The 20,142-nt window shown below is 40.3% G+C and overlaps 1 protein-coding gene across 1 annotated transcript in view; it reads right to left on the reverse strand.

Moving 5' to 3' along the window:
* The window catches only part of SCFD2 (sec1 family domain containing 2), a 189,286-nt gene that overhangs the window by 104,487 nt on the left and 64,657 nt on the right, over positions 1-20,142 (reverse strand). The window contains exon 5 of the mRNA XM_002193111.6: positions 5,053-5,302. Within this exon, the coding sequence (XP_002193147.5) occupies positions 5,053-5,302 (250 nt within the window). The remainder of the gene's footprint in view (positions 1-5,052; positions 5,303-20,142) is intronic.

The raw sequence follows: 20,142 nt of genomic DNA on the forward strand, positions 1-20,142 counted from the left end.
TACTTAGGCCACACTGGCATTAGCGTGTAACTTCATTAATATGAAACATCTTCCCCAAAAATCATGTGCTGAGGACAAGCAGAATCAGTTGAGAAGTGTCTAATCCAATATGGCAATGCCTGCACTCCACAGAACGTTGGAATCATAAAATCACAGAGTGATTTGACTTGGAAGGGACCCTCTAGTTCCAACCCTTCTGCTATGGGCAAGGAATCCTCCCCGGCCCACCATCTTTATTCTGTTCTTTCAAATTTAACCCAAATCTATGAGAAAAGAGGAAGAAATAGCATCCAACCTCTCCTCTCACAACCAAAGACTCAGATCCATTTCCAGACAAATAAGAGACTTATGATTCCCAGTCCCTAGACTTTTACACAGGTCAAAAAGGGTACAGTACAGGCTTCAGACAGCTTGTGTTTCCTTTATGCAAGACTCTAGACACTAAAGAACTCTGCATTTCCACTTTGGTCTTTACTTAAAGAGTCCTCAGTTTGCTTTTCCCCCCTGCATTATATAACACACAGAATTTAGAAAAAGCAAGAGAAAGGTCCAGAAATCCACTTTGTGATTAAAAATTCCAGCAGTTCCTGGCACAGAAGAGGAATTTTATTCCTATTACACCTGTGCTCAAGAGGATATAACTGATACAGCCCTACCAGGTGAGTTACTGCACATGGGTAGCACAGCCAGCTGCCCGTGCTGGGGCTGGGCTGGGGTCCTCAGAGTACACCATGGAAGGCAGATCTGCTCCACACAGCTTCCACAGAGACTTGCAGAAGAAAAAGAGAATGGCACAGCTGAAAAAATAGACTTTTATTGTTTTGTGGCTCTATTAGCATTACTTCTGCAGACGTTTGCATTTGCACACAGCCCTCCACAGACATTTAGAAAACTAGATGAACAGATAAAATGATAAAATAAATATGCTATATTTTACAGCAGTTTTTTTTTTTTTTTTTTTTTTTCAAACAGCTGCCAAAAAGCCCCACCCTAAGGCTCCCAAACCTAGAATTCTGGGAAAAGCATCATTTTCCATTATGCTCTGGTCTACTCTTTTTCCCCTCCAATTTGTAACATTCTGCTGGAATCAGTGATGAAGAACATATGTTTGAGATAAATTACACCCAGGAGAAATCTTGGAACTGTTAGATTTAGTTTTATTACCCAAGGCATTAGGATACTTTAGCACTACACTTATTATTTAACAGTTCCATCAAACAAGACACTGCTAACGGACTTTTATATTATTATGCATGCAAAAATTAGTATTGTATTTCTTAAAATTCAATGTGTGATTAATGCACTTCATTTTCATTTTACTTCACAGTTCCAGGATGTTTTTTAGTGCTTCAATGAAACAAGGTGTTACATAAATGCAGAATGCTATTGTACAAATATTTGGGAAAACATATGTTCAGGCAATAGTAAGGTTGAGTATCCTAACACTCAACAGTCAGGAAATTGGAAGGGCTTGTGCTTTTTACACAATAAAAGCTTATGCAAGTGCTGCATCTTTAACATATTCTGCAGAGGACTGTAACCTAGAGCACCTTAGGGAAACCTAGTGTGCCCAATGGGACAGACAGGCCCTGTCTCTGACAATTCCTTTCTTTGCACTGCTGCAAATACTAGTCCAGTTTCAGTAGGTAACACCAAATAGCCCAAATATGCCCTGTGCACCTGTGGGCTGCCTCTTTTGGGGGAGATTTGCACTAGCTCTGTGAGGCAGTCACATAACTGGAGATTTCCTATAGGCATACACTCATACAAGCATCAATAAGTTTTCATTTAACAAGTATAACAGGAATAAAAGATAACTCATACAAACCTGACTAATACTTTGACTGATAATTTGATCTCAAAAGACAAGTCTTCTTTTAAAAGGTTTTGCATTGAATTTCTCAAGTGACTCTATGGAAACAACAAATAAAACCAAGAAAAACGTGTACTTGTCAAGACTGCACAACTTCCATGCTTTGCAGAAAAGAAGAAAGCAAACGGCTGAGGCAGCAGTTAAGAGCCACAGTTAAGATATGGGTTTTAATTTAAATTTCAATTTAAATCAACCACAGAGCCTTAGTACAGTGTTGGGCCCAAGTTAAAACATCAGGCACCAGGTGTATCAGGAAGCAGAGCACAAAGTCCCCTCTGTTCAAAGACATGTAATCACTAATACCTCAAAATGTAATTTAATGACTTTCTGCTTCAAATTCCAAAATGAGTCACAAAGCTGAGAGCACAAATCCACTTCATCAACTGCAAACTGAGAGACAGAGAAAGTTACTTGCTGAATATCCTAAGAGTCTCACTCACTTTATTAGTGCTTTCTCATGTGAAGAATAACTGAAGCTATATTGTTCTAGTTCTCTGTGGTGTTCAGTCCACACAGTGAATGCAGCCCTGGCTCATAGAAAATACACTATATAATCATGAAATTGAGGACTGTGTTACAATGTATACAGGAGTCAAATGATGGTTACATGGGAAAATTATTTACTGGCATTTCTCAATTTTGAAGTGCTTGGATTTGCAACCTATATATTATTACTTCTGTGTGCCTTTTTTTACAGACAACAGTAAAATTTGCTATCTCTTGCTATAACTCAAGCTGTCCAATTATGGATTGCCAGCAGGGTTTGAAACGTCATCCTGGAGGTGAGGAATGAGCCAGCAGGCAGTGTCTCTCAAATCCATCAAATCCACCCAATAACTGGCACAGTTTTCTCTCCTGATCCATCCCTTAACATTGTTCCTATTATTCACCTTGATGGACAGGTGAAAATAAAAGACCGTGAGCATTTTACTTTGTTCTGATCGTGAATGAATAATTTAAGCATTATTGAAATTTATTTTAGTCCAATTAAATTTTGTGGCCCCTTAAGAACAAAAAAAAATTGTCTTGTTTCTGACTTAAAAGTAAAATGAGGGCAGAATGTTGTAGGTCTGGAACAAGATCTGTCCAGACTCGTGGCTGTTGCTAACTTGCAGAGCTGTGCTGACTTTGTGAAAATATGCCAACCTGCATCTGTTAAAAGGAATAGTCAGTTTGTAGTTCATAGATGTTCTGCTGGTAGCAGACTATGTCTTAGCACTATATCTATGACTGTACAAAAAGGAGAAACGGTCACTGCCCTCTATTCCCTGACTTTCAGCCCTGCTACAAAGAGAGTTCTGCTGTGCCTTTGAAGGAAAGCTTGTAGATGGTCCTTCAGTTCTGACTTGCTTTGCCTCTCAAGTAGCAAGCTTTGCCTCTCAAGCTCCCTGAGGCTCAGAGGGCAGCAGGCTGTAGAACAGGCCTGGTAAAACAGAGATCAAGGAGGAGTAGGTCTAAGGCTGGCCAAGCTTTAAGTCTTCCCAACTCAACTGTACTGCAAATACAGCAAATTGCAAATTCAGCAAATTCCACTAGCACTGAAAGCAAATGGTTGGATAAATAAAGGCTTAAACACTACCTATGGAATATTCCTAGAAATTTCATGTGATACTTCGTTGCCAACATGATGTTTATTTCTGGTTATGACAATAGATGTTATTTTCCTTTGCCCTCTCCCATGGATAACTCAAAATAAATAAGATGTAAAACCAAAAAATGCTGAAGAACTAACTAAAAAAGTATCAAGGAATAAGTATACAAAAAAATATGCAATACTGTCACCTACTTGTGCAGATTGCACAGACTAAAACACAGATACAGAAATGTAAGGATGTAAAGACTCAGCTTTGTGTTATGCAATTAATTTCATCACATAATAATGATGGGCTTGGTCTAAAACTACCTGTACTGGGTATCTCTTCAGCTTCTCTTTGGTACATGGCTGAAGTTTTAGACACTTAAAATCTTCACGTACTTACATTAGGCACAATGAAGACAAGTTGACAAAACTGTGATTTAAAACTTCTTTGATTATTGGAGAAATGGAAAAATATGAAAACAGAGATTTAGAAATTACTGCATCGCATTCACTAGAAGAATCACTGAAGTTGTGAGGGAAGCACCATTTGGTGGACAAGATATGCAGTATCTACTGAAAAACAGGAAGGCAAAAGCCTACAAGAAGCCTGGAACACCGTGGGCACTGTGGCCAGGAGGATTAAAATAACACCACAGTACAAATATGACTGAGTGACCCCATTCCCACCCTAAATCTTTTAACTATTACAGTATTTTACACTCAAAGCAACAGCAGACCAGTGAGACCACACCTGAATTTTGAATTAGAAGTGTCCATAGGGAATAGTACCAGAATAACCAATGGCAGTATTATTCCACTTCCCTTGAGACTCCACAATTAGGCCAATTCTTGGCAAATGCTTTCAGTTGTAAGCTCCTCTCAACATCTTGATTTATGTTCATATGCTCCCCAGCTCAAAGATGACCTGGTCAATGACCTACTCTATATTACTAAATACTGAGAAAACTGACAGAATAAAGTGAGATCCCTTCTGCCATGCTAAGCCACCCCCGAGCCACAGCTCATTCACTTAAAATTAAGTTTTTAACAATTATTTTTTTCTAAAATGTGATACAGCAACAAGAGGTTAGGGCTTTCCTATTCTGTGAGTGCTCACCTTAAAAAAAGGCTTAGCATGGTATTTTTAAAGGCTAATGTTCATGTTGTTTCAGCAAAAAGCTCAATGTTGGTTTTAGACACATTTCTTCTTTAATGCCAGACAAGCCAGCTCCTCATATTCACAAAGCAACTGTGGTTCACTGAACATGTTTCCAGGATTAATTCTGACTTCCCAGGGTCAACTTTACACCAATCAATGAAAGAAATTGTGGAAAAGATTACCTTATGAAAACACACAAACGTAGCAAACTTTTAACAAAAAGAACAACTTGTAGAGCTTTCATCAGACTCAGCACTCTTCAAGGACAGCCTGTCAGCATTTGGCATACATGAACACAGGAGATGGAACAAATCTACAGGAAATCCTTGTGCTTACTCATGTACTCTCAGCACCACAGACAAGTCAAGCCATTTTTATACACTTCTCCCAGTTCACACGTTCCCAGACATCCAATTTCTCACCACACAAGCAGAACCTTACCTGTAATTTTCTGCAAGAGAGGAGATGGCTCTGGCTCATCACAAATTGCCTTGACAAGGGCCCTTTTCACCTCTTCTTCAGCTGTGTCGAGCTCTTTTCCACATTTGATTTCTCCAACCACAGAATATATGTATACCAGCAAAACAAGGAAGTCCTCACAGGCGTAATCATCTTTTGTTCTTTCGTTGTAAGACTTGATCATTGGCAATAACTGGTTCAAAACACTGGGCATTTCTGACTCACCAATAGTCTGGAAAACAGAAGGAAGGTTGTGTCACATTGCCTTCATCGTGCTTGTAAGTTTGGACCAGACATATTCCCATGGCACATCATTCAATATTCACATTCTCAGTAGTCAGTAGATGGTGATGTGATTTATTTGCTGCTCAGGCAGCAAATTTATTAATTGTCTACAGTTTTTTTTTTTTAGGGAAGCAGCATGTTAGCACTTGAAAAGCCTTATGATTAGATCTTCTCCAAGTACCAGTATGATGAGAGCACCCATCCCTTGGTATGGGCAGAAATGGTACAAAGCACAAGGTCAAACACTTCCTCTAAATTTAGGCTTCATCCTCAGGTCTGATTTTGTACATGAGCAAGGGTTTCAAAGCCCAGATTCCATTGACTTGCTGAGATCCACATCATGCAACAGCAGGGCCAGCATTTAGATCCATTGTGCAGGTCTCTGCCACTCAGAACTGGCCAGTGATTAATTGTACCATCAAACTGCCACCCTCACTGCCCACAAACACCTGTGGATGAAACTTCTACAAGCTAATTTTCTGCTTTGGCTTAGCTGGGAACTCAGCAGCAGGATCAGGTGAGAGGTGGGAACACAGCAAGGCAAACAGGAGGAACACTGCTCTTGTAGGGGGAGTGAGGTGTGGGAGGAAAGAAGAACAGTCTTCCTTGCCTGGTGGTATCAATTGCTCAAGTCCATCCAGGAGGTCTCCTGCAACACCAGTACCCTGCCCCTTGCCCTGTGATCACCTACAAGATCCCTGTGAAAACCTGTGGGTCAGTTCATAGTGTACAGTGAAGCATCAAATCTCTTGTAATACAAGGAGCCAAGTTTGCAGACATTTATTCTTGGTTGTTACTATGGGAACGTCACACAGACTAGTCATAGTAAATAGGGACCACAGCCAACAATAAACCCTTTAAATTGATTCATAATAAGTAAATAAAATGCAAATCAAAGAGACTAGGAAGAGACACAAGTTTATACAACATCAAAACCATGCAATGGCTTTAAGAACACAGAAACTGAAAGCTTTATCTCCTGGTTTACTCCACACAAGACTTCAGGGGGTCTGGTTGTATTTTTAGTTGTTCTTTATCAGTCTTAGAAACACTAACAAGCATCTCATAAAGTCATTTTTTTACGTATGGTGATCCACTACAATCACAATCATTAAGAAAGCATGAATTACTTAAGCCCCAAGAAACTTTTTTCCAGGCTGTGCTATAAGAAACTACACTTCCATGGAATTTTGTACCCCACCCTGCTCTTGACATAGTTTTGCCATGGACCCATCTTTCCTAGGACTTCAGTGTGGTCAAATGTTATGTTTCCATTTGAATACATACCTTGGAGAAGAATTTTCTAACTATCCACTAAATCTAAGAGTAAGTGCAACTGCAGACTTGAAGCAGTAAATTACAAAGCTGCAGTGGTCAAAAGCATGTGGGAGCCAAGAAGGAGCATTGTGAAATCCAGGAGGGGTTGGCACCCTCAGTGTTTGGGCAGGGAGTACTAAATCACATACACAGTAAGTCCAAGTACTGCTCCACCCAGGAAGCAAATCTAGGTGTTTGGCACTGGTCTGGCATGTGCTGGTAACTGAGCCATCCTCGAAACAAGGCTGTTTGATTCCTAGATTTCAACTGAGCCCTGCCTAAATTCAGTATTACCACTGCTCTTCTGAAAAAGTGACACAAATTCTCATCTGGATGCCAGTACAGCTCCTTTCAGATGATAAGATGGAAAACACAAAGCTTCAAGGAACTCAGAGGTATGCACCTATCATAAGGAAGACATTTGCAATGAACAAAAGCCTAATCAGCCCTAAAAATCTAAGAAATCGAGATAAACCTACATGTGGAGTTATTCTGGAATAGATTATGAACTTCAGTCTGTGTTAACCTGAATCCATTTTTATCAAGAGGCAAGATGTATGCCAGGTATTACTGAACATCATCTACTGGCACATCATCTATTGCCCTCCTCCCCTCCCAATACACAAACTCTACTTCACTCCATCTCTAAATGCACAGCATGCTGCTACACCAGCCAAGATGAGTTCTTGAAAAAGCTGTATTTTGCATGCACAGATTAGCCACAGGCATGGAGCACTGAGGATGCCCATGGTTGTACAGAACAGTAGAGTGAGCAGTTCCTGCCTGAGGTTCGTGGCTCCCGCAACTTACACATGTACAGCATCTTTGACAAAATTTCAAACATACATGATTTAAAAAAAAATCATGTCTAAACTTTGATGGTGATTTACTGTAGGACAGGCTAAAACTCAACAACTTCAAGTAACAATTGCCACCTCTTATCTTCAAAGTAAAAATGAAAGAGGGAAAAAAAATTAAAGAGCTGTAATAAACCATTAATTTCAGAATGCACATAGGGTCTTTTTGGGGTATGAACTTCTCTGGAATGTTTCTCCCCTTATCTCTTGGGAAATGGCATCGCAGAGGACTTCAAATGGAACTTCCAAGTTTTAGAGGCTATTCTGTCCAAACAGGGCAGTTGGACTGGACTGTGCATGAAAAAAAAAGGGACTCACAACCTCACTGCAGAGCATGGCTCTACAGGGACTGGGAAATTTGCCTCAAACAAAACCCACTGGCAGACTGTCATTATCTGATCACCTCCCGTGATTTAGGGGCTCCCTGCACCACCTAACAATCAATCAATTACCCTGATTGAACAGCCCTAGAACACGAGTTTTAAAAATGTAACTACCCATGACCCAAATTTCCTGCTGGTTATGTTGCCCTTAAGTTGGCCCCATTTGTCTATCATCAAGGGAGCCAATAAAAATAATAAAAACAAGTCAATTCAGAGCGTTCCAAAGACTGTATAAAAACATTATTGCTGCTTAATGCAGATCCAGCTAAAAGGGCTCAAGTTCGAACACTTTCTGCTTGCTTGCATTGTTTCGACATTTTAATGCTCTAATCATACATTCTCCAGAATTCAGGGAGAGTTTGTGACAGATTTTTGTTGTTTTTCGCCTCTTTCATCCACCTTCTTTAGTTATTTATTTTTAGAACTTAACCGGTGAAATAATTTGATGTCCCTAAGGATAAATAAACTGATGTCAATTTGCTGATTTTTGCAAAAGGCCTGAATTTTGGCAGATGGAATAATAGTGAAGAAAGTACAAATATATTTGGGGGCGGGGAGTTTAAATGCTGAACATGACACTGTGCTTCAAAAATCTTATTTAGAGTCTTATTTATAGGAGCTACAGGAATTAGGAGAAAGTGTAATAACCCAAGAAAAAATGTTTTGCAATTCTGTGAGAGACATTATTTTGAATATTAAAAAACCCTGTAAGAATCTAATGCCATGTGTATCATTAGACTTATTTTTCACAATAGAAAAAAGAGTGAGTTTGGGAGGAAGAGAAGACGAAGGTCAGAGTTTACTTGAATTAACACGCATCCCTGACAAAACTTAGAAGAGAACTGAGCACTGTAACCCCTGTGCTTCCAGCCCAGTGTCCTCAACTCGTCATTAAAAATATTAAAACAAAAATCAACTTCAACCAAGTGGAATTTATTTTCTTTAAATTCTAGGAGGAAGGAGGAGATAAATCTTGAAAGACTACCTCAATATGTTAATATTCTAGTGGCTTTCTGTTCTGGCAGAAAACATGTTTAATTACTTCAGAGGTTGCATGATTTAAACAGAACTTCTTGGAATGGGAACAGGTTTATACAAGTGAAGAATTTTTTTGGGGAAAACCAAAACTAAAAACAACCCCAAAACCCAGCTGCAGGTAAAACCAGCAGAAGAATCAGTGAAAACTCACAAGCCCTTTGGTAATTTGCTGTCCCATGCTCCTGGACTGGCCTATTTAATAACAGCTCCTTTTACTGATAACTTAGGTGGGAAAAGAGATGTGGAATAAGCAGCTTTCCAATGTTGCCCTATTTGATTTTTCATGTTTTACCTGGGTTTGACTGTTTGTGGTTTGTGATTTTGCCACACTGCATATTAACTTTTCCACTGTCCAGACAGAGGCAAGAACATTCTAACTGCCAAAAGTGACAATGGCACCAAAGGAGGACCTCACGGGTATGTGAAATTGGCTCAGATCCTTTGATGGTAATAGATTTCTGCAGCAATAGTCATTTTAGTGAAAACAACAGACACTGCCAAGCTAAGGTGGAGTCCTTACTGCCTGCAGTGCTCAGCTGCACATAAATCAAATGCTGCAGTTCTGCTACTTGCTGTTTTACACTGTTTGGCTGAGATTTAGGGTTGGTTGCACATAATTTCCATATGGGTGGGAAGATGTCTGTACTCCCTGCAAAACAATTATTTCATGTATTTAGTTTTTATTAAATGGCCTACACATGACTAGTGATTTGACACAACAAATCAGTTAAGTATGATCATATTATTCAAATTATGATTCCCCATATGAAGCTCTAGAAATCATTATAATTATTGACTTAGGCAGGTCAGAAGACAACACAAAAAAAAAAACCCCGTTCTTCAGAGTACCACACTCTCACCATTAGGAAACACTTCAATCTGTATATGTCAAAATATAAGCATACAGTTATTCAGACAGGTGACTTTAGATAAGCAAAGTCCACTATGTATATATATCCTTTTGCAGGAAGTAAAGTTTTAGTCTCAAACTTATGTTTCCAGTTGGGGAGAGGCTTACAAAGCCTCTCCTTGCAGGGAGAATGAGCAAACTTTGGCCTCAGGGGAAAGCAGACAAAGCACTGAGTGAACTCAAGCAGACTGAGAGTGGAGGTGTAAGATGCTGGCAGTAAATGGCTGCCTCCAGTTAAAAAAAAAAAAAAAAAAAAAAAAAAGTGTAAGCCATTCAAGATCAGGAGAGACATCAAGTGCCTTTTGTTGGAGACCAAAACAGCTTTATGACTTGCCCCCGCCAATACCAAAAGACTGCATCTTCCTCTCTTTAATGGCAGCGTCTGTCTATTCACTTGATAAACGATACAGAAACCCACCAAGAATACACATATAAAGAAAACAGTGCAGAACTAAACTGCTAGTAAGAGACACATGAAACAGTAAAAGAATCAAGGACCTGCCTCCTCTGTCATTACTTTTAATGATTCCTCTGTTTGAATGAAATATCCCTACAGGGCCAAATTGATCTCCTGCCCTCTCTTCTGTATTTATCACCCAGTCTGAACATTGCCCAAAGAACTATGTTCTCAAAACTGGAGAGACATTTTTCAGGCTCTCCTTGTAGAGACAGCATCTTAAACTTTTACTATAAACAAATGAAAGAAAAGGAGTAAGCTTTCCAGAAGCTATTTTTGACCTGGCTCATGCTGTCAAAGATACAAATTCACATTCATCCTATGTCCATGCTCTCCCAATTAGACTTCATTCTCACCTTCCACTCACCACAGCAGCCTCTTCCTTTTGCACCTGCTAGAATGTTTCTGTGACTCTGCATTTAAACAAATAATTCTAACCATACTGGCTCTCTGCTTGGGTTTACTGCTTGGCCATAGAGACACAATAGCTGTCAAGGACAAGATTGGACTTCCTCCTTATGCAACAATGCTGGCTTGAAGCTTAGATGAACTAGAGTTTAAGGTTGCCAAGAGATAAAAGAAAATTATAGAAATAATCACCTGCTCATTTGAAGATTTCTTCAATACACTGTCAAATGGCCAGATGCTTAATTGGTGTCTATCAGTCAACACGACATATACCTGATGAATATCTATCCAGGATGGTAGAAGTTACTACAGAACACAGTGACAAGTCAAAGGCAAGAAGAAATTACTGACAACATAAAAATTTTTAAAAGCACAACATCTGTAAGCTCTTCTGGTCAGAGATAACTTTTTTAACGTGTCTTGCATAATTCCAAAAACACAGCATTGACACTTAACAGCTAAAATGTGATAACAACACAAGTATTTAAAAGAAGCTTTTCAAGCCCTATCATTCCCAAAACCAAAACAAAAGCAAAGCCCAGGACAGTTCTTTCCGCCAATAACTCCCTAGCCTATGATCATGACCTAAGCAATTTGATTTCATCTGGATCCCACAGCCAAAGTAGTAAATTCCAGTATTTTTCTTTAACGAATATCCTTAGGACATAAAATAAACTGTATTTTGAACAATATAATTAAGATTTCTTCTTAACACATTTCTCCTGTCTTCACTGAGGACCACAGCTGCTTGACAACAAATTCCTGGTTTTAATCTTACAAGTTATTCAGGTTTTTTTGTTTCTTCTGCTACAACAAGCAGATTCTGTCACTGTCCCAGTACTGCAAGACTTAGACATTTTAAAAAAATTCAAATGCCCACTGATATCTCTTCTTCCACAGCACCAAAATCACCTCATTGTAGTGAGTTATGCTGTTGGGCAATGTATCATTACATAGTATAGTCCAGTTTTTCCCTCTCTCTTTGGAGATCATCTACATGTACAGCTATGTTAAGATATTTTAATGGGTTCATGGGGGCTCAGAAGCAACAGTGTACTGAAAAAAGGACATTTATTAAGACTGGATTTTATTAGATGAAGCTCTGCAAGGATAAGGAGAATTTTACTTAAATCACCTCACGTCTAACGTAAGAGACTCATCAGCAAGTTAAAAAGGGAATACTCCAACCTACTCAGTCAAATCTTTCAGCTTATATAGACATGCTTGGTAAAAACATGAATCAGCACAGCAAAAACAGTGTCAGAAGAATGAAAAAGGAATACAGGCACAGTCAAGATAAAACCTGTTTTAGAATTGGCCAGGATTCTTTGTGTGTGGCTTTTGAAGCAGTTGGTTTCTATAAGTATTGTAATACTGACAAAATTGCTAGAAGATGGTAGGGGTTCAAAACTGAGAAAATGGCACAGGGATAACAAAGTATCCTATGAGGTTAAAACTCATATCAACTTTGAGGGAAACAATGGGAAGGCATTCAATCACAAACAAAGCCAGGGATAAGAATCCAGAGGGTTAGAAAACAAATAAAAGAGGTATAAATCAAGAAAAATACAGTATAACTAATTTGGTCATTCAATAGTGCAGACCATGCCTGCAAAAGGAGGGGATTCTGTCCCAAGAGATAGATTTGGGAGATGCTCAGGACAAAGAAAATTATTGAATTACTGCTTAGACGACTAGCTATAATCATACAGATTAGAAAAATAGATGACCCAGTAGAGAGAAAAGGTCTAAAAAATCATGAGTGGACCTGAGAAGGCAGGTAGGGAATGACTGCTCACTCTGTCTCACCCCAACAACAAAGAGGCAATACACAAAGCTGGTAAGGAGCCAGTTTAAAGAGCAAATTAAATTGAGGTATTTCCTCAAGCAATTTGCTCAGATGTGGAACTTCTTGCCAAATGTTGTTGTGCTGCTAAATTCTTACTTGAGCTTGCAAAGATGATGGGAAATCTCACAGGGGGAAAAAAATCCCTCAAATATTAGTAAATACACAGAAACCACAACTGTTACAGAACTCATGATTGGAACAGGGAGAATATCATATAACCTTGTTCTGTTCTCTTAATCTTCTCTAGGCAGCTGCTTTTGAGCAGAAGTGAACATTTTTTTGTTAAACAAACTAGCTCAGCTGCATTTTTGATCCAATCCGTAATAAACATACTTACGTCAAGGCCAAGGCAAAAGGACCAATGTAACTATAAAACACAGTATCCATGGGACAGAAGTAGGAAAGCAGGTTTACTACAGTATGTGGCACTGTCAGGATCAGTTCCTATATATCGGGCTGAGTCCTAGAGTCCATATTTCTAAGAGGATGTGAAAAACTAGAGATACCATTGAAAGGGGTTACAAAACAATTGAAAGGGTAAATTTCATAGCGGGAGACAGTTTCTTACCAAGAGGAAGAAAGTTTATGTATGGCTCTTTGGGTAGAAGAAAATTTCAGAGTATGAGACAGCTCTTGAATCTAGTCAAGAAAGGCACATGAGGAACAAGGGAAGTTGAAACTATGATTTTTCCACTTCTCTAGTTGGTGAGGATGTTCTCTGTGGTGTGCACATTTCACAAAGACTTTTGAGGGTGAAAGGGCAGAAAAAAAGCAGAAAGCACAGACTCGGTGGCCTTATGGAATAGAATACTGTGTATTAAATCTGGTGAATTAAACTATAAACTGTTCAGCATAGTTCTTGATTGCAGTTAAAGGAATTGTGAACTGTGAGAGGAAAATACTTCAGAAACAGCAGAAAGGATGAAGGTAATATATGCTGTAAAGGCTGTAAGCAGTGAGTCATAAAAGGAAACTGACAGACAAAACAAACCCATCTTGTTCTTCTCCTTCACATTCTTGCGTTTTTTACCATAACTTTTCCGTCAAACCTTCATTTTATGCATCCTCCTTCAGTCCCATGTTAATCTAGCACCAAATGTTCCAAAAACTCCTCAGGGCTGCAGGAAAACCTCCAGACTTATGGTGATGGGTTGGACTATGGTGGACTCTGGTACCAGAAATGCAAAATGAGGGCTGGGGGTGAGGGTAAAATGGCAAAACCAGTCATATGAAAAACAAAAAGAGTTTGGAGCCTGCATGACTGTTTGGGTCCTTTTGAAAGACATTTGTTTTCTGGCTTTTTGTGTTTAAGTGTGTTATCTTGCCATCAGAATTTTTAAAATAAATCCAGTCAACTACTGCCCCTACAAGTTTGATATTAACAGACAACCAGGATATCAATCATACATTGCCACAAGCCACAATGACAGTTTGCACCAAAGCATCACTCAAATAATGGTTTCAACTGAGGTTGGGCCAAACATACACCTGATATCTTTTAGTGATGCTTAGAGATCATACTTTTACATAAAATAAGCTGAATAGGGGTACTGTCTTGACCAGAACATACTGCATCCATTTTGCAGTATCCCTGAGATTCAACTTTCTGTTGGCTATTTCAATGGAAATGGATGCAGATCTGAGCAAAGCAGCATCCACTCTCCTTATCCCTTCTATTTTGCTCCTTTATTTTTTAAAAAAGTGGCCAAGGAACTTGGTGAAAATCTACCACTAAAACAAACACACACACCAAAAACTACTGGAATTTAATAAAATACTAGTGACTGAAACTCCTACATGTCAAGAAACTTGAAAGACATTTAAAATATCAACTTGCATAAGATGGTTGTATGAGACTAGATGCCAGTACATGCTGTTATAGAAATTTAGGCAGTAGCTAATTTGAAAATGTTTTGCATTGTATTTGAAATATTTTACACCTTGGTTTGTAGATAGACAAAGACATAATCCATAAAAATATATGGACATGGGAGGTTTGCAAAGGAGATCCCACTGCTCTGTCCACAGCCCCAGCTGGAACCACAGGAAGGAGACACAACAGCAACACACATAAAGGCAGATTATCATTCTGCTGCAAAGCACCACGGCTGTTGATCAGTACAGTAAATGTTATCACAATGGAGTACTGACATTTCTAGCCCTTGTACAAGGCTCACTATGCTTCAAACAGGATTCAGGCTTTCATGGTGATTAAAGGCAGATGTCATATGTATAAGTAAGTTTATAACTTAAGAATGCCTGGCTCATTTTTGTGTGTGGAAGGAATCTTTCATTCACAGGACATCTTCATTGGAGGATGGTCACTGCAGCATGATTTGTGCACAGAAGAACTTTTTTTTTCTCTCTTCATTTTGGGGAGAATAAAAGAAAGTGAATTATACAACCATATCTCATCCCATCCTATGAAATGTATCAGGTTAAAACTTTAATTTTCCTGTCCAGTTTTTTATTACCATGAAAAACTAATCACGTTTCAGAGAGCAGCAGATGGCAGAACAGTGATACTCCAAAGAAAAGGACATTTTTTCCCTATAAATGTGTGAACTGGAGCAACAAGAACTACTCAGCATGTATAGAATATTAAATATCAAGTGAAATACAGGCATAGGCAAAATCACAATTATAGTGAAACACAATTGAAATCCCATTATTTTAATCTGCTCATCCCATCTTGGAAATGCTTTCCTGCTCTAGAAGCTAACAGTTCTCCTTTCAAACACAATTTAACTCAACTGCTTACAAACTCTTTCTTCAGCTCCCTAGCTGGGCAGGAATCTTCTGTGCTGGTATTCACCTGCAGTGAGCAGACTGCACAGCCAGAGCTGGTGTGGGCATGTGAATTTTTAGGATGCTCATTACTGGAGAATACATGCAACACCTGCTTGTCAGTCATGATGTTCTTTGCCTCTTGGCCCACGTGCCCTTCCTTGGGTTGGCATGTGGCAAGTCCTCTCCTCTTTTGGTTCCTTTCAGCATTCCCATCATCCCCACGTGGAGCCAGGCCAGCTGGGTGGCACTAGCAGGGGTTCTGCTCTTGGCCCCTTGCTCTGGATGGAAAAGATGTCAAACTGCTTTCCCACTGCCAGCTGCAAGGGCCATGTGAGGGCATCCTGGCTGCTGGGGATTGCTCCTGCCACACCTCCTCCCCATCCGTTTGTCCAGCATGAGCTACAACTAGAAAAACAATCTCACTTTTTGTCCCCCTGGGATTTCCTTCCCACTCAGCCAAACGCCTGAGTCAGCATAGCTATCCCTCATAATATCCCATTTGCACAAAGGGAGACCACTGGAGCACAGGACATCTGGTCCTAATATCTAAAACCACTTAAATCATGCATGCCATTCCAAACATTTAAGGACTTCAGAAGTTTTCAGTTATTTCATATATATTTCTTAGTTGCTTCATGCAAAAAGCATTTATGTTCCAAGTTTCACTCTAAAGAGATGGGCAAATGTATATTCCACCTCATTTTAACTAGGAAAAAAAAAATACTCCACTTTAAAGATAAGACCAGAGCTGGCTTAAGCTACTTCTATGTTAACTACTTTTTAAAAAATTATTTTAGGAGAGTATCAACATGTCCTGAAATACAACACAATTCAGATTCCATTAACAGGCAAAAAAAAAGTGGTTATTATACACAATATAAAAAAGGTCCCCAAACCCATCCAATAAAGAAACAAAAACCCCAAAAATTCAGCTGTATGTGCTAGAAAGTGAGGTTCCAAGATGTTTTTCAGTTAGTTACCTATTGTGATTTTTGGTAGCAAAGAAAGGACTACTGGCCCACATGGTCAGCACTAGACTGATCCTCTAGAGACCAATGCTCAGCTCCAAGTCCAAATGTGAGCTTCTTGCTTTTCTACACCTGTAAGCAGTGGTAGCTTCCCATGCTACCAATTGTGAATTTGAGTGCTCTGATAGCCTGATGCTGAGGCCTGAATATGAGAAATAACATTTAGTGTAGCTAAGAGTTTCCTTTAGAGCTCCCACCTACATTGTGAGTCATGGTATGCTGATACCAATACAACAGAGACAGACTTGAGCCCCCTGTAACCTACTTAGTGCAAGCATCAGTAGCCATCAAGTTGTCACAAGATGGAGCTCACCATCAACTGGCTTCTTTTTTCAAAAGCCAGTATGGGTATGTCTGTATCGCACAGTCTCCCTTGCACAGCTCTTACAAAAGAGAAAATACAGCATTTTTATATAATTTCTTTCCTTCTTATCTGGCTCCCCACACTTCAGGAAGGGAGTGCTTTCAACCTTTACCATTGTAGCATACTCATACTACTATAACAGCAGAAAAAACAAAATTTCTTCTTAAAGAACTAGAAAATTCTTAAATCACTCCACCACTCCACAGCACTCCACTTTTCTAACGAGCCATCTGTCAGTATTCTCTCAGGACATGACAATCAGACTTCTGGGTCATAAGTGATATTCCGTATGGAGAAACCACCGCAGCATACAAAAAGAGATCTGAGACACCTTAGTTTGATGAGAGAATCCAGAGTACCTTAGTTATATATTATAATGCACAAAATACTTTAAGTCATTTATCTGAGTCTTGGATCATATTTTGGAAGACAGACTAGTATTACAAATCTCTTTTAGACACTGTTTATTAACATCACAATGAAATATGAAAAGCACTTTCTGTTAAATCCAGGATCTGAACAACTCTTATGATGTACCCTAAATGCAGTAAAATGGTATTGCAACAACTAGAAATAACTGCATTACTACTAGAAATAGGTTTTTTTTAGTGCACTGATGTATGTTTACCCCTTCTAAAAATAACCTTTCAAAACAATATCATTGCAATTAAGTTACTCAGAAATGTTACCATGTGAGTAGCACTACCATGTGAGTAGCAAACCAGTTGTCACCTGGGACCCTCACATTCCATACTACTTCTTGTTTTCCTGGAGCAAATGTTTTGATCTTCCCAACAGAAAGTGCTGCAGGCCCTAGCAAAGATCACATACCTCACAAAATATCTCTGCTACTGTTTAAGAAAAGTAGCATGGGAAGGGGGTGGGTGGAAATAAATCTAGATAGTAATTTCTCTTTAAAATTTCACTTTTTTTTTTTTTTTTTAATAACTGCTACAAAAATCCTTAACTAGTTTCAGGACAATCTCTTCTCCTGCCTCCAAATAATGTCCCTCTGCCACCTCAGTTATTGCCACTTCTTTCAGACCCTAGCAAACTACTGCTTGGTGGTCTCACTGTTCTACCCTGAGTCATAGTTTAATTAGTAAGAGCACTGAGAAAAGATCAGTGTACAGATATTGGCGAATCTTCAAACAAGAGTACATGCTGTCCATTTTACTCACAATGAAAAAGCTCTTAAAGAGATTTTGATAAAGATTTGCCTCCTGCTTGCAGCCCACGTTTGTAATGTTTATATAAGTGAGGGATATAAATCTTTTTCAAATGAACCCCATGGTTTTTAAACCAGCCTCGTTATAAACTGCCTGTTTCCGCTTTGCCTGCCTAAGCAAGCAACGCAGAGCCTGCTTGGGATAGACTGGAACTAATTTAATGTGCTCCAGGTTTAATCCCCATCCTCCCGGCTTTTACTGGCAGATTTTACACAGAGGACTACTGCTGACTTTAACAATGATTCATGTGATAAGTGGGTTTTGATTTGTTTTTCCACATCAGAAAACATGCAAGAGAAATGCCACCAAAATAATTTTAATAAGACACGGCCGAGACAGAACAAAGCTGAACTGAGAATAATTAAACTTTAACACAAAAACTGTTTCTCTGTGTTTGAATTTATAAAGGCAAATTTCTAGCTCGCTTTGTGCAGAAGAGCAAAGAGAAGTGCGCAGATCTCTCCGCTGGTGTGGAAGCAGGCTGGCGTGCAGTGCCGCAGCCCAGCACGCTGCAGCGCGGACAGGATCCGGGACGAGGAAGGCGAAATAGCGGGACAGCCCCCAGGGCAGGGCAGCCCCCAGGGCAGGACAGCCCCCACGCGGGGACAGCCCCCAGGGCAGGGCAGCCCCCAGGGCAGGGCAGCCCTCAAGTGGGGACAGCCCCCAGGGCAGGGCAGCCCCCACGCGGGGACACCCCCAGGACAGGGACACCCCCAGGGCAGGGCAGCCCCAGGGCAGGGCAGCCCCCAGGGCAGGGCAGCCCCCAGGGCAGGGCAGCCCCCAGGACAGGGACACCCCCACGGCAGGGACAGCCCCAGGGCAGGGCAGCCCCCAGGGCAGGGCAGCCCCCACGGCAGGGACAGCCCCAGGGCAGGGCAGCCCCCACGCAGGGACAGCCCCAGGGCAGGGCAGCCCCCAGGGCAGGGCAGCCCCCACGGCAGGGACAGCCCCAGGGCAGGACAGCCCCCACGCAGGGACACCCCCACGCGGGGACACCCCCAGGCTCTCGGCGGCACCGGGCGGCGCCGCCCGAGCGCCCCGGCCGCGGCCGCGCCCTGCAGGTGGCGCTGTTGGAGCGCCGCGGGCGCGGAGCCGCCGCCTGGAAAACTGATCCAGGCTGAGCTCGGCCCTCGGCATCAGGAAAATGCTGCTGCGTCCTTTCTGCTGCGAACATGCTGCTGCTTCGCTCTCTTCCTAAATTTTTTTTTTAAATTTGTTTTAAATTCGCAGGAGCAAAACACGTTCATGAACGTGGCACACTGAAAAAGGGACGGCAATTACAGATGTAATAGCTGTTTGTATTTTTGCAAAAGGTAACTGAATGACTGAAGCAAAGACCACGTAGATGCTATTTTGCAATCATCTTCTCGTGTATCGAATTCCCTGCTCATTTACATAAACCAGATGTTTCCTCGACAAACCAAATTCCTTGAAGAAAAACCAGAAGTTGCTATACTTCATGTCCAAAATGAAAGATGATGTGAGTGTTCCATTAACCACTAAAGGCAAATGTATACTTAAAGTGCAACAGTTTCCTTTCATTTAGCACAACTTTTGTGAAGGCTTAGATGATCCTCGGCAGAAGCATTAGAAAAGAAAAATGAAGCTACTTAAATTTACCCACTGGCTGCAATAGCTCCTACTTCCCTTGGGAGTGAAATGTCGTTGCCAGATCTTGACCCTCAAACCAGTCCACGGAGTGGACAAATACTCTGAAACAAGTAATCAGAATTCTTCATTCCTGCAGGAGAGTTGGCTCCTGGAATCTTTCTTTCTGGTACCAAATTCCCAGAGATCATTGAAGAATAAGAATGACTGTTTTACTAGTTTAGTGATAATTTAAAACTTGCAACCTTTTAGTACACATGGGTAAAGTGAAGGACATGAAAATTATATATTTGCTGTTACTGAAAGAAAAAAATATTATCAGGAAAACATTCTGAAATCTCTGTTACTAATTCTTACTGATTTTACCAAAAACTAGCTTGCTAAAGTTTTGGATTATTACAGGAACAGCAGTGTTTTACATTTAACTGAAGTGCTGAATTCATGGAAGATGCCTGAACGTTACACTTGTTACTTACGTAATCTTCCAGAACATACCCTTATCCTTCCAACACATGGATCTACCAAATTTTGGTGTGAAGCTAATAAAAC

Source organism: Taeniopygia guttata, chromosome 4 (genome assembly GCF_048771995.1).
Source record: "Taeniopygia guttata chromosome 4, bTaeGut7.mat, whole genome shotgun sequence".
Taxonomy (NCBI): Eukaryota; Metazoa; Chordata; class Aves; order Passeriformes; family Estrildidae; genus Taeniopygia; species Taeniopygia guttata.